General features: G+C 44.1%; 1 protein-coding gene across 2 annotated transcripts in view; it reads right to left on the bottom strand.

Annotated features, from left to right (window-relative positions):
* The window catches only part of LEPR (leptin receptor), a 136,782-nt gene that overhangs the window by 39,491 nt on the left and 74,005 nt on the right, over positions 1-23,286 (bottom strand). For both annotated transcript variants that reach the window (XM_060231965.1, XM_060231967.1), the window contains 5 exons: positions 7,977-8,176; positions 5,051-5,199; positions 4,003-4,162; positions 3,830-3,912; positions 3,261-3,477 (listed from right to left, as the gene is read on the bottom strand). In XM_060231965.1, coding sequence (XP_060087948.1) covers positions 3,261-3,477; positions 3,830-3,912; positions 4,003-4,162; positions 5,051-5,199; positions 7,977-8,176 — 809 coding nt within the window. The remainder of the gene's footprint in view (positions 1-3,260; positions 3,478-3,829; positions 3,913-4,002; positions 4,163-5,050; positions 5,200-7,976; positions 8,177-23,286) is intronic.

Here is a 23,286-nt window from a genome sequence, read left to right as displayed (position 1 = left end):
AACAGTAATCCGGGGGGAGGGGGTGGATCGGGAGCTGACTGACCCCTAAATCAGCATAACTCAGAGTTATGCCAGAGTGAGGGCTGTTTATGTTGATGCAGGGTACTAGCAGCACTGAATCCCACTAGTGCAGGAGCACCTCAACCACACACCAGTGGAGCAATAGCACAAACTCCACTGTCAGCATACATGTGTGCATTCCAGGGGGCATGGCAGCAGTTAGGTGGCTTCCAAAGTGTTTTCAGCATGGAAATGCCTCCCCAGGCAGGTGCAAAGTCGCACTGGCAAAAATGGCATCAGAACCCATTGACAGCAATGAAAACTTCAAATTCACTCCCCCCTACACAGCTGTGGTCATACCCACAGAACCACAAGACAGCTCTGGATACTGACTAAGTGCACATCCCAGCACACACCCCTGCTCTGGCCATGCCCCTCCTCAGGATCCAATCATGGAGCACCTGCCCCTACAAATAGTCCCAAGAAGTTGCCCCAGAATTCCAGAGATAGGGAGCATGGCAAGGAACCGTTTGACAGCTCTCTGCCGTACGGACTTGGAGCAACCACACACGCACCTCAGTGGCTGGAACAACACAGACAAGGCACCTAGCACCACTGGGTGAGCGCCTGGGGGGGAGATAGGGAGAGCAAAATCCATACCTATGGCTGATCTTTCCCAGTTTTTAGTCCAAGCAGGTACAACAAGCCCTCCACCGGATCCCAGGCCCCTCCCCATACTTCCCCTGGGCCTACCACAGTGGCACTCAGACATGGTGTCATCCCCTCCCAAACCCAGCAGCTGTGAAGGTGAGCAGTTGGCCCCCAGACACACATGGATGTTGCACACCATGCAGTTAGGTGAATTGGGACCTGCACAAAGCAGCTACCAGGGGAGGGGGGACTATAATGGCCATAAAATAGGCTTCTCACCTGCTAGGGGGCAACACCTCCTCCCCCCAGCCAAAGTCCAGCAGTAGCTGGCAAGCACCAATTTATGGGTTGGTCAATTCTACATGATGGCCACCACCCTTTCCTTTCCATGAGAAGTATGTCCTGAAGGTACTAATGGTATTCCTTTTCCATCACAGGGAGGTACTGAAAGGACACTGACTCAGGTGAGGCAGTTGTAGAAATTGCCACCTTGGGGAGTAGCAGAGGCCACCATGCAGGAGGTGTTATCCCCCATGATGGTGGGTGGCTGTGGCCCTGTTCTGTGTGGTGTCACAGTCACTGCTACCAACTGGCTCCCATTGTGGGGGCCAATTCCTGCCACCTGCTGCCTTCCACCACCACCATTTTCTTGACCAATGTCCCTCCACCCCTCAGGCGACTTGCAGGGTGGGTATGCTACCACAGGCCCATCCTCTGAAGTTGGTGTGGAAGGCCCAGATGCAGTAGCATTAACCCCCACACAGAGGGTGACTCCACCACTGTCATGCTCCCATCTCCACAGCTAGACACTCCAAGACCTCATGCTGAGGACCTCACCCTCATGTGTCTAGTGAGGACTAGATGGAACTGAGTGAGGGGAGGAGGACCAAGGTTGCCAGGCTCCCAGGCTGGGAGCTGAGGGAGGAGACACCTCCAGTGGGGCTGGGATGCAAGGGCTCCTGCAGATTGATTGCTGGGTTTCCCCCCTATGCCCTGGTCTCTATTTCCTGACATTCACTGCTGATTTTATGGACCAACTTCACACCATGACCCCAAGGAGGGGCAGGGCAACAGCAGCCTGTGGTCCTGTGGATACTTGGCATCCTGGGATCCCCGGCCCTGGTGCTTGAGGAGGAAATAATGCAGGGGGCAGACTTGACATCTTTAGATGGCAGCAGCCCTGCCCTCATGTACAGGAGGGAAGGGGTAGATCAGCTGCTCTATGCCAGTTGTTATGGCTGCTGGTGATCTGCAGCAAAGAGGGGATCCAGGCCCCTTGCCTGATCTCCAGGCACAGAGCCTGCATCTGGTACTGCCCACACTTTCCTTCATGTGGGCAACAGTCAAGAATCAAGGGAGAGGCTGGCAGCATCTGTAACAGTGGTTGCTGGGCACCTGGAGGGGCTTCTTGCCATAGCAAGGGATGTGGATGAGGGCCAGGGGCACATCAAGAGGCTGCTAGGGGACCTCTCTGAGACCCCTGGCACCCCCTCATCTATCCTGCTGCTGTGCCTCCAGTGGGGGGTGACACACAGGTTGGCACAGGGATCCACTCAATGGTGTGGGCACCCATTTGGATGCTGTGGCCTGCAGTGAGCAGGGGGTACTCTCACATCCACATTTTTGTCGATCACCTTCTGTGACTCTATGTGTGGAGTGCCACCATGGGATGCTTGCAGAGGTGACAGGTAATGTCCCCCTCCTCGCTGACATGTAGCCAGAGCTTGTAACAGGAGCTGGTCTCTTTAAGGGATGCATGTGGCAGAGGAGGAGCATCGCTCCTGTGGCCTTGGCCTCCTCAACTCATAACTCCCATTGGTTATGTCTGCCCCTCACTCCTCCCCTACCTCGCAACAGCACCAGAATGGAATGCTGTATGGGATCGCCACAGATGCTGCTGTGGCTGCATCCAGCTACAGTGTTTGAGGTACCTTTTTTCCATTCAGCCACCTTAGGGAGGCAACTAGCGGCACTGCTGTTGCGCCATAGCCAGCCACCACAGCACAGGTGCAACATAGGAGTGCTCTGTCCATTGCTATAAAATATAGAACTCATTTGTGGCTCACTAGACACTGGCATCAAATAATAAATAGTAATTCTTAATCAAACAACAGAATTTACTATGGATTTCTGGATCTACTGAAAGTGATAAAAGTGATTATACAGTATTAAAGTAAAATAAATAAAAGCAACAACACATTGAACATCCTTAACATTATCAACTAGTTGACAGCATATAATCAATAAATAATTTATAATAATTAGAAAAAAAAATTAAAAAAACAAACTAACAGGTAGTATAGAGAAGCCTGAAGTCTGCAGTTGTAGTTTTAAGATGGAAACCAGAAAGTACAACAAACTAATTTGATTAGGTTAGATGGTGCTGGATGTAGAATTGGTTTTCAGGCTGCACCACATTGCTGTGACAAAGGAGAGCCGAAAAAATTGTTCTCCTTTTGTGAATATGATAGATAGCAATTGGTCAAACCACCCTCCAGCACTAAACATGAGACATTGCTTCCATGCAAGATAGGTGGAAAAATAAAGACACGGTGGTCCTTACAGATATAAAATTAAACCAATGAGATACATTTATATGTTGCTCTTACCTGCATTCATTTGTTGTGACAGGGTTATAATGAAATTCACAGTAGAAGCTCCAACTGAGTTGATAGCAATAACTTTAATGGTGTGAACATCCTCTGTCCATGGAAATGTATAGCTAGTGTCATTTTCTACATAATCAGACCAAGTAATGTTTTCTGAAGTAGTATGTTCTATCACATAATCAAGCACAGTGCATAAGGCAAGATTCTTCACTAATGGCTGCAAAAAGAATCAGCACATATTAAACAATTTCTTCTGGGTTGGGAGTGGGCTGAACAGCCTAAAATTTTAAAAGGTTACCTTACTTTATCAGTAAGAATGCAAACTATATTTGCAGTGAAATAACTGTTGTCATAACTCTGACAGCCTTTCTACAACTTCTATCTCCTAATAAATCTAATACAAATTAAAACAATAATTACTTGCCTATTGTTTTGGATTATATCTACTTCCACCCAACCAAATCCAGTACAGTCATATTGTGGGACACATGATAATCATTACACAAAAAAGTGATTTGGGTTTCTAATCTCATTCTCCCGCCCCATCAAATCTGACATCACCCATTTACCTTCCAAAATAGGGTAACATTTTTCTGCTTCTTTACTGGATCTTCATTAACAACTCTCCAGAATTCCGGTCCTCTCAAAGGAGCTGAAAAAATTAAGTAGAGCTACTTATTTGTTTATATGCATTTGAGTTAAATGGGGAAAAATAGCCAAAAGCATATGGTATTAAACTTGCCTTTGATATCCTTAACAACTGTATATGCAGGTCTACTCCAATCACTCCAGTAGCCAACTCCATCAAGGATACTGCAGCGCACCTGAACAATGTAAACTGCACAGGGATCCTGGACTTCTATATTGGCAGAGCTTCCTGATACAGCAGAAACTTCATGCATCTGTAAATTTAAAAAGCAACAATGCCTAGTGTCCCTATTTAAAAAGTAACAAGGCTTAGAGCAGGGGTGTCAAATATGTGGCCTGGGGGCCAATTCAGGCCCCCAGTGGGCTAGCAGTCCTCTGAGCAACTGACTGTCATCTGCTTCCTTCTCCCTCTCTCTTGCTTCCTTCTGCATCACAGCTTGATTGCAAGTCAAACCTCTATTTTCTCCATTGGCTGAGATTTCTCCATTGGGGAGGAAGGGGGGGGAGAGGCAGAACTTGTTTTTCCAGGCTCTCTCAATCGAACAGCAGAGCTATTGAGCCAAGCCTCTCTTCTTTCTATTGACTGAGGCTCCTCCCCCACCAGTCTCCTGGGGAAGGAAAGAACCAGAGCTTCCTTTGCCCAGTTCCCTGGATCCCATGAGAGAAACACAAAGAAAGCACCTTTAAAACCAACCAGTGCTAACGTTTTAAGGGGTTTTTTTTTAAATTCATTGTGTTTGTCTGTGTCCTTTATGAAGTTTATATCTCTGCTACCTAGTCTTAAATAGGTACACACATGGCTTAGCCCAACATGGCCCAGCCAAACAAGGTCTCATTTATGTCAGATCCAGCCCTCATAACAAATGAGTTCAACACTCCTGGCCTAGAGCAATGACAAATGTAATCATTTTTGAGTGACAGCTTAAGATCTTAAATCTTGAACATACTTCTGCTCCTACTTAATAAATTCAGGGTAAAGGGCTCTCACCCCAAGTGTTTCTTTTGCAAGACAAACTTAATGTTAAAAAATTAAATGAATTTCTTAGATACCATTAAATCATAATTTTAATTAACTGGCCAGAGAATAGTATTGCAAGTAGCCTACAGATGCATGGGCTACCTTGGATTACATCTGTGCATACCTCCCAGGTTACCTCTACTCCACTGACAGCATATCGGATCTGAAACTGAAGATCACTCTTGGGAAGTTCTGGATTATTCCAGTTTACATTCAGCATTCCCACTTCCCTTGTGATTTCTGCTTTAACACTGAAGGGAGGAAATGGCTTCACTAGAAATTTAAAAAGAAAAGAAAAAAGAAAGAAAGAAAGAAAGAAAGAAAGAAAGAAAGAAAGAAAGAAAGAAAGAAAGAAAGAAAGAAAGAAAGAAAGAAAGAAAGAAAGAAAGAAAGAAAGAAAGAAAGAAAGAAAGAAAGAAAGAAAGAAAGAAAGAAAGAAAGAAAGAAAGAAAGAAAGAAAGAAAGAAAGAAAGAAAGAAAGAAAGAAAGAAAGAAAGAAAGAAAAGACATTTGAATGACTTATTGACTATGAAGCCTCTAGTTGAATCCTACAGAACTATGTTTCAGCTCTTCGCAACTAACCTACAATTACAATAATATATTCTTTTATTTGTTGTATTTGTTATTCTGTCCTTCCACCAAGAAGCTGTTTTAGCTGAACTCTTATTGCATGGGAACCACTGTAGCTCCACTGTCATTAGGATTTACATGAAAAACTTAGGACCACACAAGAGGAGTCCAAGCTGTGGGGCCTTAGAACTCTATAATTAACTGTGATAAAACTGACACCTCTTAACCACTGAAATCAGAAAACCATTCAATTAAAAAAAACCACACAGAAGCTACCACACGAGATGGCACAAAACAGAAAAATGTGATTCAGTTGATGGTTTGTGGCTGAACCATGAACTGAACCAAACTAGAAGGCTTGTTCACAAACCAAACCTGTTCATGCTTCATGGCCCTGCAAACCCTATTGGAAAGGACTGCAGTTCTTTTCAATAGGGTTTGCAGAAAGCCCAAAAAACAGCTGCTCAGCTGTTTTGAGCTGCCTTGTGCAGTCCCTTTAAAGGAGGCATTCCTTTAAAAATATTCACTCCTCAGGTGTTTCAGGCTGTCTTATGCAGTCACTTTAAACTTTAAAGTGTAAAGGGGTTCCAAAACAGCAAAAAAAAAACAGCTGTGCAGGGAAGGTGCTCCCAAACACACAGCTGTTTTTACACTGTCTTTTGCACCACCACCCCTTCTGCTCCATCCATGAACCACCATGAAGCGCACAAACTGCTCTAAAGGTAGGCCTGTTATGAACTTCTGTTCCCCCACCACAAACAGGGTAAAATTCATGATGAATTTTGCTTCATGTTTTCGTTCATGTCCATCCCTACAAGACTTCTCAATTGTGCAGCATTAGGATTCTTGGACAAAGCCTACTACAGTACATCTGGCCTTTACCTTATCTGGCTGATCTGAGACTGGTGAGCTGGATGTGAAAGCAGAGACAAATTAACAATTAGGCCCAGTAGGCACTGGTCTATGGGCCCCCATGCCTTTAGGGACCCTGGGCTGGCTTTTCCTCCCATTTCCCCCCCTGCTTGCAGCCCTCCCAGCTTGCACGAGCAGCCAGCAACTGAGCTGCTCTTTGCCCAACTTGCCTGGTGCAGCTGCTGCTGGGTTGCCGCCAAGCTTGCCTCTCTCTGCCTCTCACCTGCAGCTTAGAAAAAGGAACTTTTAAGAAGATGCCTGCAGGCTGCAGTGAGGGCCATGGGTGGTGGGGTGGGCACACTGAGATAATTTGCAAGGCCCCCCCAAAAAAAGATTTTGACTGCCTAGGGACTTACACAGGGTTTAATCCGGCACTGTGTGAAAGATGGTCCCTACAACCTTGAAAGAGGACATGTTGAGGCCACTTTTAAACAGAAGCAAACAAACCTTCTCGCTCTCACCTGATCCCTTCAAGTTTAATAACTTTCAATATCCAATATTCCATACTTAAAGAAGGTTCTCTAGCACAAAGAAGTGGCACAGGTCCACATGTTCATAATAATTATTTGGATCTGTTTTCAGTTTGGTCTTTAGTTACCCTGTTGAATGATCTGCATTGAGAGATGGATGAGTTAATGTACCCTGTCTCAGCAGTTTTTGATGCAACTGAACAGGGTATGGTCACATTGCTGGATTGGGACTGAATGGCACTGCTATGTGGTGGGTTTAATTCATTCTGGAGAGCAGATTTTAGAAAGCAGTGCTAAGTAGAAAAGGATATTCTCAAATTAACTAAATAAAAGAATCAAAAAAAGATTTTAATTTGCATAGTTATTATCACTTATCCAAATTTTTAAAAAATCAATCAGTAATGTTAGTTAAAATTTAGATCTCATTATTTGGGTGCCTAGCTGCCTGTATTGCAGATTAACTGAAATTTACTAGACCAGCAATGGGAGGGGCTGGTGCTAAGGAGACCAAATAGGAAGCTTCTGAGAAGACTGTCAACAAGTTGCATTAATCAGTTACCAAATTTCCATGCCAATAAAAGATGTTATTACACATTCTAGCAGTTGTGATTTTTCTCATTTAATATCAATAAAATAGCAAGAATAAAGATATTAAAAGCCCATAAATTGTGGTAACTTTAAAAAAAATCACCTTACATTTTATGAATAACTTGTATCTCTTTGGCTTTTAGCACTTTACATGACTGAACCATCTTCAAAGTGTTGGGGGGGAGAATTAATTTGCCTTTTAAGTTATAACTTTTGATATAGAATGAGCTTGGAAAAGCTATTTTTCAAACCACGCATTCTTGACAATGTCATTTTCCACAAGCTATTAGAAACTGGTGAATATGCAGGTGGGAAAGCACTAGCTCTTGGAGAAGACAAAAATGCAGTATGTTCCCACTGCCTTCGCTGTATTTTTCTCTTTCTAAATATCTACACCTTTCTACACTCTTTCTAAATACCTATACTTATACTATGGGGCCATTCATTGAAAGACCTGTACAAAATTCTTCAATCAGACAATGAAACTGCTACAAAAGAGTTTCTACATACCTACTTCTTTTGGAAGGATACACACTGGTTGAGATGTAAGTGTTCCCAGTGGGTGCTTTATTTCTATCCACATTGTGTATCCAGATAAAAGGTAAAAAGGCTGAAAGATGCACTCATAAGAATTATTCCTCTGAGAATGGCATTCTTTTACTTCTGAATCTGAAGGCATGCTAGAAGACTCTGAACAATATACATCACTCCTTTAAAGACATTAAAATATTATTTTCAGTTTAGCAATTAGAGTATGTGTATCCAGATGATGACACCATAATATATCACTATGAATAATGTATACTGTTAAAAAGATAAGAAATACTAGTTTTCATGTCATGTTAAGTGATCAGCATCTCGGTTGCTATTTTGCAACATTTATTATTTACTTTTTTACAAAATTTGTATCCTGCCTTTCTCCCCTTAAAAGACCCGCCAAGGCAGCTAACAATTTAAAACATACATGGCAAAAACACATTTTAAAATCATTAAAACCAACTCACTCAAACACACATTAAAACAATTTAAAAGAGTTAAAATTCATACAAAACATAAAAACAGCAATTAAAACATTGGAGAGCTCATGGAGGGAATGAAAAACAAAAAAAAGACTTCACCTGCTGGCAAAAGACAGCAACAGAAGGGGATAGATGAACTTCCCTGGGAGAGAGTTCCCAAATTTTGGTGCTGTGACTGAGAAGGCCCTCTGCCAGGTTGCCACCTACCTAATCTCAGAAGACTGGAACACCCAAAGCAGAGCCTTCAGATATGATCATAATGCTTGGGTGCATTTATAAGGGAATAGGCAGTCTTTCAGGTAAGGTGGCCCCAAGCCATAAATGGCTTTAAGGGTGAACACCAGCACTTTGATTGTGCCTGGAAACAAATTAGAGCCAGTGTTGGTGAGCCAAGACTGGAGTGATATGGTCCCTATGGCCCACACCAGTCAACATCCTGACTGCAGAGTTCTACACCAGTTGAAATTTTCAAACTCTTCTCAAGGGCAGCCCCATGAAGATGCACATGGAAATAACCAGGGCATGCATCACAGTGGCAGATCTTTTCTGCTCAAAGACGACTGCAGCTGATTAACCAAAGTTGGTAAAAGGCACTCCTGGTCCCATCTGCCACCTGCTTATCCAACAGCAGGCCTGGATCCAAGAGCACCCTCAGACAACAACCCTGTTCCTTCAAGGGCAGTGCAACTCCATCCAAAACATCTTAAAACACAGGTCAGACCTTCTGTCCACTAGTAGTACTTCCATCTTGCTGAAATTAAGTTTCAATTAATTAGCCCACATCTCCTCCAAAACTGCCTTCAGCCACTGGTTAAGGGTTTCTACAACCTCCCTGGGATCAGCTCGATGTGTAAGATAGAACTGAGTGTCATCTGCATATTGGTGACAGCCCAGTCCAAATCTCTTGATGATCTCACCCAGTGGTTTCATGTAAATATTACGGCTATTTTGGTTGATAAAAAGGTATACACAACTAATGTTTCTGAAATTTTTATTTGCCTACAAACTTCTTAATTTTTCATGCATCTCATAATATGAATAATAATTGTGTTTTGCCATTATGGCATTTTTTGACGTTCATAGTTTGGATATGCTTTTCACCAAATAAAGATGTTACAATATTAAAACTGCTAAGTGATCTACTGTTCTAGACAATACCAACCTGTAAAGCTTGTGTTATGGTTTGAACATAAAAATATGAAGAAATACAAAGCATAAAGTACTTTACTTTCACTACTAACTACTACAATGAGTTTCCACAAGTCAGTAGGTATGACCTCTAAAATGGTTGAGATTGGTATTCAGCTACCCAGTATGTGATGTGAAAGAGTGGCAACATCTTTAATTTTAAAGAAAAGATTGATAGTGAATGTCAGAAGAATGGAGTTGGAGAAGAAGTGTCTAAAAGATTTAGTGAACGTTCCTAGGCACGTCTACTTAAAATCCTATTCTGATCTACTGAATGCAGTTTATTTCCTGGAAAATATTCTTAGGATTGAACAAAGAAACTTTTATTCAGTAAAGATGAATCTTTCTTCAGCTCTGCCACTAGGCAAACTAAGCAATTGCCTAGGCCAATGGCCTGCTGGGGGGTGCCAAATTGGGCACCCCATGTGACTCAGTGATGTTATCAGTGTGGGGGAGGGGTGCAAGAGTGCCTGATAGTCTAGGGCTGGCCCTGAGCATAGATCATTTTAGCAATTCAGGACTGAGAGATATGAAGAGTCTTGGAGATCATTGTCTGGTCTAAGGAACTAATCCTTGCTCAGAGTGTCTTTCACAAAAACGTTCATCAGGCAGCAGCACTAGTGTTGCCAATCCCCAGTTGGGGGCAGGGGATCCCCTGGTTTGGAGGCCCTCCCCCTGCTTCAGGGTCATCAGGAAGTGGGAGAAGGGAGAGAGGGAAATACCTGCTGGGCACTCCAAGGACTGATTTCCTTAAGGTATAATGGATAATTGATCTTCAGGTATCTGGGGCTTTGGAGGGGCTGTATTTTGTGGTAGAGGTACCAAATTTGCAGCATAGCATTCAAAGCCTCTTCGCAAAACACCCCCCAGGTTTCAAAAAGATTGGACCAGGGGGTCCAATTCTATGAGCCCCAAAAGAAGGTGCTCCTATCCTTCATTATTTCCAATGAAGGGAAGGCATTTAAAATGCCTTTAAATGTGATGGCCAGAACTCCTTTTGGAGTTCAATCATGCTTGTTACACTCTTGCTCCTGGCTCCACCCCCAATGTTCCTGGCTCCACCCCCAAAGTCTCTTGGTTCCACCCCAAATTCCCCAGATATTTCTTGAATTGGACCTGGCATCCCTAGGCAGCACTTCTGGATATAGTTCATGCTGAACAGTTTCTCCACGTTGACATTTTAAGTTTTGAAAGGGCTGACCATGCAAAGTCAGTCTCCTGAAAAATTAGTACAAGCAAGGCCCAAATGCAGAAAGCCAATAATTATGAAAATGTCCATATTTGTTACACTCCCTGCTTTTATACATTTCTAAAAATTATCCAGCCATGTTGTTGTCCCCTCCCACCCTCATTTTTTCAGCCTTATGAAAAGATTTGCCTACTATGGCTCTTATTAGAGGCTGTATCCATACATATCTGTGTGTGCTGTGCTTACAACCAAAATCTATCAAGATATCAGGGCTGTATCGGGGGGGGGGGGGCAGCGGCGTCACTAGGGCGGGGCCAAGGGGGCCATCGGCCCTCCCCCAGAGCATTCTCATTGGCCCCAGTTTGCAGAAGGCCGGGCCGAGGAGCGAATGTCAAAGGTGCAAACGTAAAGCGTGCTCTTGTCTCTTAACAAACATCGTACCCCTATTTAGGATTTAAGTAGCATTATGCATTTGCATTCTTTTTTTTTTTTAGAACAGTTTTCAATATATATCGTAACCCACCCGCAGTCTTCTGGATACGCTAGGGGGGGATTATTGAATCTAAATGCAATATCATATTTTCAGGGGGGGAAACCCTCCGGAGACGCCGCTAACAACTTTGCACGCTGCTTTCTCTTTCCCCCCACTCCCTCCTTGCTCCCGCTCCCTGCGAGGACTCGCACCGGCTCTGTGTTGGGGAGCGCCAGCTCCCACAGGCTGCTGCTGCTGCTGCACGAACAGTGCACGGAGAGAAAGGAAGCGGATCAGCTCCACACCGGTCCCAAAGGCGAAAAGGAAACTGAGGAGGGCCGGAACCAGCAACAAGAAGCGCAGAGGGGGTGACGCAGCCCTCCAAAAGGGGTGATGCCCAATGGGGGGGGGTGACTTGAATCAGTTACACCCCAGGGTGCAACCCACCCTAGTGACGCCTCTGGGGGGGGGAGAGGGACACTAGCCCCAGAAGCCACCTGTGGTGCCAAACTGGGTGCCCCTGGTGGACAGAAGGGGGGAGAAAGATGGTCTGTGGTTCCTTCCCCATATAAACACCCCACCCAAGTGTTTAAATGAAGAGAGGGAGGCAGATCACCTGCCACTGCAGTCTCTCCACGAGGAGGGGAGGTGTCAAAGGCAGTCCCCAGGCTTCCTTCCTCATTTAAACACCCCACCAGGGTGTATAACTGGAGGGGGAGGCATATCGCCTGCCATTGCCATGTGCCCGCAAGGCGGGGTGGCAGCAAAGGCAGATGCTGGTCCATGGCTTCCATCCTGATTAAACACCTTGTGGAGGTATTTAATTGGGGGGAGGCAGATCACCTGCCTCCCTTTTTTTGAGTGGGGGTGCCATTTTTTGTTTTTTTCCACCACTCAAAAAATATGTAGATCTGGCCCTGTAAGATATGTGTGCGTATATATAACATCATGATTTAGTTATAGACTACCTTTCAGCTAAAAAGTCCCCAAGGTGGTTTATACCAAAACACAATTGAATACAATGAAATAATTAAAAACCAATAAAATACAATAAATATTCAGTTAAAATATAATTAAGCAGGGATTTGAACCTGTGTTTCTCACAAACACTATATCTACCGTATGACTTATTCATTGATGAAATCCTCTGCTAATATCAAATGCTGTTATGACAAAGGTTCCTAAATCTCCCTAAATGGTTGAGGAAATTTTGTTTCACTGTATCTGAAGAAGTGTGCTTGCACATGAAGGCTTATACCTTGAATAAAGTTTTGTTGATCTTAAAGATGCCATTGGACTCAAACTTTGTTCTTTCCCTTAATCAAGGAAAACAACAATGAAATGCAACTCTTCTTCTTACTCTGCCTTTTCCAGCATATACTCTTGGGATACATCACTGAAATATGAGAACCAATTGGATGCATTTAAGTCTGGAGAGAAACATATTCACATTTGCCAGCTCTCAGTTCCTAGATTTATATTCTGCCAAAGATGTCAACATCGCCAAGTTTGAACTCTGATTGTCAGGATTATTCTGTGACTTCCCTACTCAATGGGCCATCAAGCAAATTCTGACAAAAGATTGAATGTCCCATCAATCTCAGCTCCAAAATCCTGAAGGTGTCAATTCAAAATATCACACATGGTATTAGAGACAAACTGAAAATTTTCAACTTCCATTCAGCAATAACCCCATGTACCCTATAAAATGCCTTGGAAAAGCCAGGGCCAAAGCAGAACAGCACCCAATAAGGTATGTGATTCCCCATCCTTTCAAAGTGTACAAAATTGTTTTGCACACACACATCTCTGTATCATGATTATGATCAGATGAAGCTTCTCCAATAATAAGCCTTATGTTGGTTCTTACTACTATAAAACCATTCTTTTCCAGCACCTTAAGGCCCGAAAAACCATTTTAAGCAGAGGTGCTGAAATCATTTGTTATGAGGGATGAATCTGATATAAATGTCACTTTGTTGGGCCAGGACATGCATGCCATAAAATGTAATATGAGGTACCAGAGATATAAACTTTATAAAGCTGATTTCAGATGTCGAATGACAATCACAGACGAATGACAATAGCACGCTTGATTGGATTAAGTGTGATATCATAAAATCATAGAGTTGGAAGGGACCTCCAGGGTCATCTAGTCCAACCCCCTGCACAATGCAGGAAACTCACAAACACCTCCCCCTAAATTCACAGTATCTTCATTGATGTCAGATGGCCATCTAGACTCTGTTTAAAAACCTCCAAGGAAGGAGAGCCCACCACCACCCGAGGAAGTCTGTTCCACTGAGGAATCACTCTAATGGTCAGGAAGTTCTTCCTAATGTTGAGCTGGAAACTCTTTTGATTTAACTTCAATCCATTGGTTTTGGTCCTACCTTCTGGGGCCATAGAAAACAATTCCACACCATCCTCTATATGACAGCCCTTCAAGTACTTGAAGATGGTGATCATATCACCTCTCAGCCGCCTCCTCTCCAGGTTAAACATCCCCAGCTCCTTCAACCTTTCTTCATAGGACTTGGTCTCCAGACCCCTCACCAGACCTGTTCCTGCTTGTCTATATCCTTCTTATGTAGCAGGGTAAGTAGGCATGGAGATACCAGTGTTGGTAATGAGACAGGAAACCTAGGTATCAATTCTATCCAAAAGGATACAGTCCAGAAGGATGCAAAGAATCATAGACTCATAGAGTTGGAAGGGTCCTCCAGGGTCATCTAGTCCAACCCCCTGCACAATGCAGGAAACTCACAAATACCTTCCCCTAAATTCACAGGAACTTTATTGTTGTCAGATGGCCATCTAGCTTCTGTTTAAAAACCTCCAAGGAAGGAGGCCCACCTGCAAGATCAAAGGACATCAGTCTGACATTAGAAATCACAGTATTCAGTTGCTGACCTAAGAGTAGCAGTGCTCTTAAAAGGAAATTTCAAAGGGAGATTAGAATGAAATACTGCTGAATTACAATGAATAATGAAGTTCAAGACAATCCATTCTCCAAGACTGGATTGAGAGCCAGTTTTCCTGTCTCATTACCAATGTATGCTGTTATCATTTGGCATCTGAAATCACTCTCTCTGCAAGATATAATGTTCAATCCAAGTGTTCTAATTCCTAACAAGGGTATTTTTGAAAGAAAATAAATCCAGATAGCAACAGAGAAATCCAAAACCTTTTCAGAATAAGCTAAAATAATTTCCTCAATGTACATTGTGCTTGCCAGAATCCACCCACACTCCCTCCCTCCAGTAGAAGAAGTGTGCTTGCACACAAAAGCTTATACCTGGCATAAAATGTTGTTGGTCTTGAAGCTGCAATGGGACCCCACTTTTGTTCTCTCTCCCCCCCACACCAAAAAAGAGGAAGAGCAGCCTCAGAGAAGGAAGCAGAAACTGTGTGTGTGTGTGCATGCGAGAGAGAAAGAGAGAGAGAGGCTTTATATCTCTCCTGCACAAAGCAGGAAGCAGCCATGGAGCTCTCTATGTGCCTCTGTGTTAAGAGAGGAGGGGGGAGGAGAGAGGGAGGCAAACAGGTAGGCAGGCAGGCAGGAAGCAAAGACCCACGGAGCTCGGGGGAAAGCAACCTATGGTGTGGCTGCAGCAGCAGCTCTGGAAAAGGAAGCAGGAGGAGGAAGTTGAACAGAGGCTGGATGTGAGCCCTGCATGGGATGGATGCAGCCCATGGGCTACATATCTGACACCCTTGATTTTAAGCATCAGCCACTAGTCTGCCATAAAGAGTCTGTCCATGCAGCAATCAAATAATGTGATCTGGGGCTCCACAAAAGAACCTATGGAATTATGCACTCCTGGTCTACCAAATGGTCTACCAATCAACCAATAGCTATAAGAACAAAACAGAAGCCATGCTGGATCAGGCCAATGGCCTATCCAGTCCAACACTCTGTGTCACACAGTGGTCAAAAGAAACCAGGTGCCATCACGAGGTCCATCAGTGGAGCCAGGACACCAGAAGTCCTCACCCTGTTGCCCCTCCCAAGCACCAAGAATACAGAGCATCACTTGCCCCAGACAGAAAGTTCCAACAATGCGCTATGGCTAACAGCCACATGGACCTCTGCTCCATATGTTTATCCAATTCCCTCTTGAAGCTGGCTATGCTTGTAGCAGTGGATTCCGTGTGTTAATTTCATTTTTAAACTTTTACATCAACTAGCAGCACTTTAAGAACTATACCCTACCTCAACTCCTTATTTTATCCATGCTGCTTAATTAACTATCGATCACCTATTAGAATTTTTAACAATGAATTAATTTAAATTGATTAGAAATTGGATTATTATTCTGTATTTTATGTATTTAAATGCATATAGGATTGATTAATCTAATTTAATTTAATTAATTGAACTGATTATTATTTTGTATCTTATGTATTTAAATGCATATAGGACTAAGTAATTTAACCGATTATTTATTAACGTTAGCACTTTAAATTTTAGGAATTAGATTTTAGTATTGTGCTAAGTAGGACTTATTTATTTACTAATCAATTCGGAAAGATTTGGTGAACTGGATAATTGGGAACTGAGGACGGGGGTGGGCCGGGGGTCTGTGCTGTGTCTTCAAGTTAGTCAGCTGAACTTTAATATAACCATCAAAGAATAGGCTTGGGATGTCCGGTCAGGGGATCCCAGTGCTCCTGGGGAGGGGAAGATATGACGGTGGGAATGGACAGAGATACGAGAGAAGGAGACAGAGACAAAACAGTGCTCGGCCCCCTTCTAGTCTACTTCCCATCCCAACGGTGACAAGTAGGGGGACCAAGAGAAATTGCCCGCGTCCGACACTGGTGTTATGCAATGCCAGGTCTATAAATAATAAGAATCGAGACCATCAGGGACTTCCTACTTCGGCAGGATGCTGACCTGGCTTGCGTGACCGAGACCTGGGTTCAAGAGGGAGAGACGACGGCACTCTCCCAGATGACTCCCCCAGGTTACTCGGTCTTCCACCAGTCGCGGATTAGCGGGCGGGGGGGCGATATTCATACGGGAGGCTTACTCCTTCCGGGCCCTCCCGGCCCCAAAGATTGACGGTATTGAGTGTGTCGGCCTTGCGTGGGATGTCGGGGAAAGGTTGGCGATCTGGCTGGTGTACCGTCCCCTTAACGCACCGGCCAGCGCCTTACCATCCCTGATGGAGGCGGTGTCCGGCTGGGCGGAGTACCCAGGCCTCTTGGTCCTGGGTGACTTCAATGTCCATGCCGATGACGCGGCTTCCATTCAGGCGATGGACCTAGTGTCTTCCATGGCGACACTGGGACTCTCCCAATTTGTCACGATTCCCACGCACCAGGCTGGGCACACATTAGATCTGATCTTTGCGGCCGGGATTAAAGTGAACGAAATCGCAACGGAGGCGATACCATGGTCGGATCACTTAGCCCTCAAGGCTCGTATGGAGACGCTACCACAACCCTGTAAGGGCGGAGAGCCTATTTTGGCTCGCCCGCGGAACCTGATGGACCCGGAACGGTTCCAAATGGCTCTTTGGGATCCTTGGCCCCCTTGCGATTCCCTTGATGCCCTGGTTGATGCCTGGCAAGACCGGCTATCTGGGGCAATCAACGAGATCGCACCCCGACGTCCTCTGCGCCCTCGTTCAAGGCTGGCTCCCTGGTATACCTCGGAGCTACGCCGGTTGAAACAAGGACTCCGACGACTAGAGAGGCAGTGGTGGCGCACTCGTGGCGAAGCGGCGAGAACATCCTACAGAACGTTTATGAGGTCGTATGAGATGGCAGTCAAGGCCGCGAAGAAGAAGTACTTCGCGGCCAAGATTGCGTCTGCAAACTCGCGCCCGGCACAATTGTTTAAAATAATTGGACAATTAACTACACTGCCCCAGGGCAGACCAAACGCTAGAGAATTAGAAATAGGCTGTGAGGCTTTTGCGAGATTTTTTGCAGACAAAATCACGTCGCTCCGCCAGGACCTGCCCATCACCTTAGACACAGTACATGAGCCCGAGGCCCCACGCCTGTCTTCTGATTTAACTCTGGATCATTTCGACCCGCTCAGCCTGGAGGAAGTTGACGGAATCCTCTCCTCTGCGCGCCCTACAACTTGTGATTTGGACCCATGCCCCTCCTGGCTAATTAAATCCTGCCTGAGGGAGCTAGATTGTCCTTTACGGGACATCATAAATAGATCCCTCTCGGAGGGGCGTTTTCCATCATCTCTGAAAGAGGCTTTGGTCCGACCCCTCTTGAAAAAAAGTACAGCAGACCCGGCCGAATTGGCAAACTACCGACCGGTCTCCAAGTTACCATTTTTAGGTAAAATAATAGAGAGGGCAGTGGCGTTGCTGTTGCAGAGCTTTCTGGATGACGCTTCCATCCTAGACCCTTGCCAGTCCGGCTTTCGCCCGGGCTATGGGACGGAGACAGTACTGGTCGCCCTGGTAGATGATCTCCAACGGCATCTGGATCGGGGCGGTGTGGCGGTGCTGATGCTGTTAGATCTGTCGGCCGCGTTCGACACGGTCGACCATCGGCTACTGACCTGCCGCCTCGCCGACATAGGGGCGAGGGGGTCTGCCTTACAGTGGCTCTCCTCCTTCCTCGAGGATCGGGGACAAAGGGTGGCTATTGGGGGCGAGCGGTCCCAGAGGCGCACACTGGACTGTGGAGTGCCCCAGGGGGCAGTTCTCTCACCAATGTTATTCAATATCTATATGCGCCCTCTTGCCCAGATTGCCAGGAGATACGGACTTGGGTGCCATCAATATGCAGATGACACCCAACTCTATCTGCTGATGGACGGCCGGCCTGACTGCGTCCCTGAGAATTTAGACCGGGCCTTGCAGGACATGGCAAATTGGTTGAGGGAGAGCGGGCTGAAATTGAATCCAGCGAAGACAGAAGTCCTTTGTCTGGGTCGGGGCGCTCGGGAAGGGGAAATACCTCTTCCGGTCTTCGACGGGTTAGCAGTCTGGGAGTTTTACTGGAGCCTTCATTATCAATGGAGGCCCAGATTGCAGCCACCACCAAGTCACCCTTTTTCCACCTAAGGCGGGCAAGGCAGTTGGCCCCCTTCCTAGAGCGCCAAGATCTGGCAACGGTACTTCACGCAACGGTCACCTCGAGACTGGATTACTGTAATGCCCTCAACATGGGGCTGCCTCTGTACCGAACCCGGAAGCTGCAGCTGGTGCAGAATGCAGCGGCTAGACTGTTGCTGGGGCTTCCTAAATGGGAGCACATACAGCCTGGATTGCGCGAGCTGCACTGGCTGCCAGTTATATATCGGGTTCGTTACAAAGTGCTGGTCATTACCTTTAAAGCCCTATATGGTCGAGGACCTGTCTACCTTAGGGACCGTCTCTCCCCATATGAACCCCAGAGAGCACTGAGGTCAGCCGGAAAAAACTTGTTGACTACTCCCGGACCGAGAGAGGTGAAGCTGCAATGTACCCGTAACCGGGCCTTCTCCTCTGTAGCCCCGAGCCTATGGAACCAACTTCCAGAGGAAATGCGGGCCCTGCGGGACCTTGAACAATTCCGCAGGGCCTGCAAGACCTTCCTCTTCCGACTGGCTTTCGCTGACGAAGAAAGAAATTGCTAATGATAACCACCATCCTAAAAGAACAGAATTAGCACTTTTATTAACTTAATTAACTAATTTTTAAACCTAATCAGAATTTTAATGCTTAAATGTAATTTTGTGTCTTTTGCTTTCTTTGTATAATTGAAATTTGTATGATGTTGTTAGCCGCCCTGAGCCTGCCTCGGCAGGGAGGGCGGGATACAAATAAAATTATCTAATCTAATCTAATCTAATTACCCTTTGGGTGAAGAAGTACTTCCTTTTATCAGTTCTAACCCGACTGCTCAGCAATTCCATTGAGTGCCCATGAGTTCTCGTATTGTGAGAAAGGGAGAAAAGTACTTCTTTCTCTATCTTCTCTATCCCATGCATGATCTTGTAAACCTCTATCATGTCACCCCTCAGCCGACATTTCTCCAAGCTAAAGAGCGCCAATCACTTTCTTCATAGGGAAAGTGTCCCAACCCTTTAATCATTCTAGTTGCTCTTTTCTGGACTTTTCCCAAAGCTATAATATCTTTTTTGAAGTGCAAACCAGAATTGTACACAGTACTCCCAATGAGGCCACACCATCGATTTATACAGGGACATGATGATACTGGCTGATTTGTTTTCAGTTCCCTTCCTAATAATTCCCAGCATAGCATTGCCCTTTTTTATTGCAGTCGCATACTGTCTCGACATTTTCAGTGAGTTATCTACCATGACCTGAAGATCTCTCTCTTGGTTAGTCTTCACCAGTTCACATCCCATCAACTTGTATTTATAGTTAGGATTTTTGGCCCCAATATGCATTACCTTGCACTTGACCAAATTGAACCTCATTTGCCATGTTGACACCCACTCGCCCAGCCTCAACAGATCCCTTTGGAGTACCTCACAATCTTCTTTGGTTCTCACTACTCAGAATAATTTAGTGTCATCCGCAAACTTAGACATTTCATTGCTTCCTCCCAACTCCAAATCATTACTGAACAAGCATCGGACCGAGTACTGAGCCCTGAGGCAACCCACTGCTTACCACCCTCCACTGAGAAAACTGCCCATTTATGCACTCTCTGTTTCCTATTAATTAGCCAGTTTTTGATCCACAAGAGGACTTGTCCTTTTACCCCATGACTCTTGAGCTTACTTAGGAGTTTTTGATGAGGAACTTTATCAAAAGCTTTCTGGAAGTCAAGGTAAACAACATCTATTGGGTCCCCTTTGTTGACATGTTTGTTCACCCCTCAAAGAACTCTAACAGGTTAGTGAGACAAGATCATCCCTTACAGAACCCATGCTGAGTCTTCCTCAACAATTTTTGTTCATCAATATGCCTACTAATTCTCTCTTTAATAACAGTCTCCACTAACTTTCCTGGTATTGATGTTAGACTGACTGGCCTGTAATTTCCTGGATCTCCTCTGGAACCCTTTTTAAAAATGGGGGTGACATTAGCTACCTTCCAGTCCTCAAGAACGGAGGCAGATTTTAATGAAATATTACATATTTTTTGTCATGAGTTCCACAATTTCATCTCTGAGTTCTTCCAGAACTCTTGGGTGTATGCCATCTGGGCCTGGTTTCTTATCAGTTTTTAAATTGTCCATCAGTCGTAGGACTTCCTCTCTCATCACTTCAATCTGACACAGGTCTTTCAACACCCCTCCTGAAATTAGCGGTTCTGGAGTGGGCAAACACTTCTCGTCTTCCACAGTGAAGACAGAGGCAAAAAATGCATTCAGCTTCTCAGCCATTTCCCTATCCTCCTTCAGTAATCCTTTTACCCCTTGATCATCCAAGGGCCCTACTGCTTCCCTGGCTGGTTTTCTGCTTCTAATGTATTTGAAGAATTTTTTATTGTTGGTCTTTGTTTTTTGCAATATGCTCCTCATAGTTCCTTTTTGCCTGCCTGATCACAAACTTGCATTTTATTTGCCACAGCCTGTGTTTCCTTTTATTAACCTCACTTGGACTAGTTTTCCACTGCTTAGAGGAATCCTTATTACCTCTTACAGCTTTCATTACTTTGTTTGTTAACCATGCAGGTCTTTTTCTACACCTATTTGTGCCTTTCCTGACCTTCTAGGATTGTAGTTTTGAATAGCCTCCAAGCTTCCCCAAGGGTTTTGACCCTTTCTACCTTTCCTTTCAGTTTCCTCCTCACATACCTCCTTATCTCAGAGAAGTGCAGTAAAACTGTCATTAGAGTTGCTTGATAATGCAGGATGCAACAGTAATACCCTGTGTTAATGAGTCTTGTTGGATTTTAGTGGCTGATTGATTCACAAAAGGGATGCATTGGAAATATCCTTTAAAAATAAAAATGACCATCTGTACCTCAGGAGCACAAAATTTTTAAGCAGGCAGCCAGAAAGACAATTAATTGGCTCTTGGTGGGGACACATATAGCTGTATTTCACCAGCTAACATCACAGAAACAAATAAAGATTAAATCAGTGCAATTTTCTCTAAAGACCTCTGTGTTTTCATTAGGTCTTAAAACACACATACATTTCCACTTCTAGCCCCAATGGAAAAATTAATGTGTAATCAAGAAAGAAAGAAATATTTCACATTGAATATGTGTTATGGAATTTAGGCTGCAAACATTTAGCTAATAACACATATAATCTCAATTTGTACTTTTTAATTTTGTAGAGTTACCAATATAAAATTATAGCCACCAGTCTTCATAATTTTATTATTTTTTTAAATTCAGGCATGTTAGATTTAAACACAAAATCTGAAAAAGAAAGAGGGCAGAAAAAGAAGCTATAACATTGGCCAGATACTACATATTTTATCTTGTCCTTACACATCTATATTCACATGGAAATAATTTTAAAACAAATTATGACCACTACAGCACTAATAAGAACACAGAATACAGATATGTCAGATATACAATTAGTGCTTTGTAGTGTATGTTTCATTGCACCCTTCCCTCCACCCCACAACCAACTCCATTCACCCCTCTCTCTCCCAACTGAACCAGACAGAGCCCCCTTCTCACCCTGGAGCTCCAACCTCACCTGTTCCTTCCTTGAATTAAGGCAGCTGAGTGTGAGAGCAGTGACCGAGGTATGCATAAATGCATATTTATTCCTTTCTCTGTCTTTCTCTCTCCCTCTGTCACCAGAACTTCTCAAAAATATTTTCTCTTCCCACAAACACACAGTTTCAAAAACACTTGCCCCATGCTGAACTACATATCCCAGCAACCTCCTCCAGCAATCCCACTGGCTATCAGGTGCCACCATTCTTCCAGGAGTTAGAAGCACTGCATCACTTATGTATTTATGTGCATGCTCAAAAGATTTTTTTTAAATGCCCACCTTCCCACTCCATGGGTGCTGCATCTAATCAACCAACCACAGGGTGAAAGTTCATTGAAGCGGGTTTAAGGAGAGATGTCTGAGCAAAACTGTCCATTGCAAAAATGCAAACAAAACGATCAATTAGAAGCCACATGGGATCAAACTGCATATCTGATTGCAGCCCTAGAAACACAGTTGTTGTAAGCAGTGCAAGTTCACAGAAATAATTATTATATGACAGCTTTAGCTAATTTTCTTCAGGAGTCTAACCATTGTATTTTGGGCCATCATAAGTATTAAGACAGCGGTCAAACCCCTGAGATATCCTAGAGAAACCTAGAGAACACATTAAACACAGTATATTATTTTATTATATTTTAATGTTTAATTTTTTCTCCACCTGTTGAGAGGTGACATATGAATATCCTGAATCAATAAAATAATTAGTTTAAATCCTTTTTCTTTCTACAGGCCTTAATAAGTTTATTTAGACAGAGTTCCTTCTGTCTGAGAGGCTTCCCTGATATGAAAGCTTGTGCTGTACTGTCCTATGAAAGAGCTGGTTACTTGTTGAACAAAGAAAAAGGCATGTGGGCACCAAAATTTGATGCCACACACTCACAGTAGGTCAGTCAGCCATGTTATAGTCGACATTGTCAATAATACTTTGATCTGTGAAATTTACATTTTGCTCCAAACCTAGGTCTTAGGGGTGTTAGGTGGGCATCCAGCCTGAAACTGCCATTAAGCTTTAACCAGAAGAAGAATATCATGGAAGTTAGCAACATCTCCAAAAATCACCCATTATAACCCTCATCTCAAGCTTCATTCTTTCATTTAAACAAGTAAGGAACTCAGCTCATTTAGAGGTATGGGGGAAATAGACTTTTTTTTTCCAGTTTTTCCAAAAGATTAAATCCTTTTATCCAAAAGAATGTGTAGACAGAATATTTTTATGTAAAGGAATCTACAACACTAGAAAATTCTTGTGTGTACATGTATTTTCAGTCGTATACTTTTTGCTTAAATCTGAATTACTGTGTCCACAATTAATATTCCATAACATGT

This window comes from Heteronotia binoei, chromosome 2 (assembly GCF_032191835.1).
Source record: "Heteronotia binoei isolate CCM8104 ecotype False Entrance Well chromosome 2, APGP_CSIRO_Hbin_v1, whole genome shotgun sequence".
Taxonomy (NCBI): Eukaryota; Metazoa; Chordata; class Lepidosauria; order Squamata; family Gekkonidae; genus Heteronotia; species Heteronotia binoei.
The sequence above is the reverse complement of the archived record's forward strand: the minus strand, read 5'-3'. Positions and strand labels throughout refer to the sequence as shown.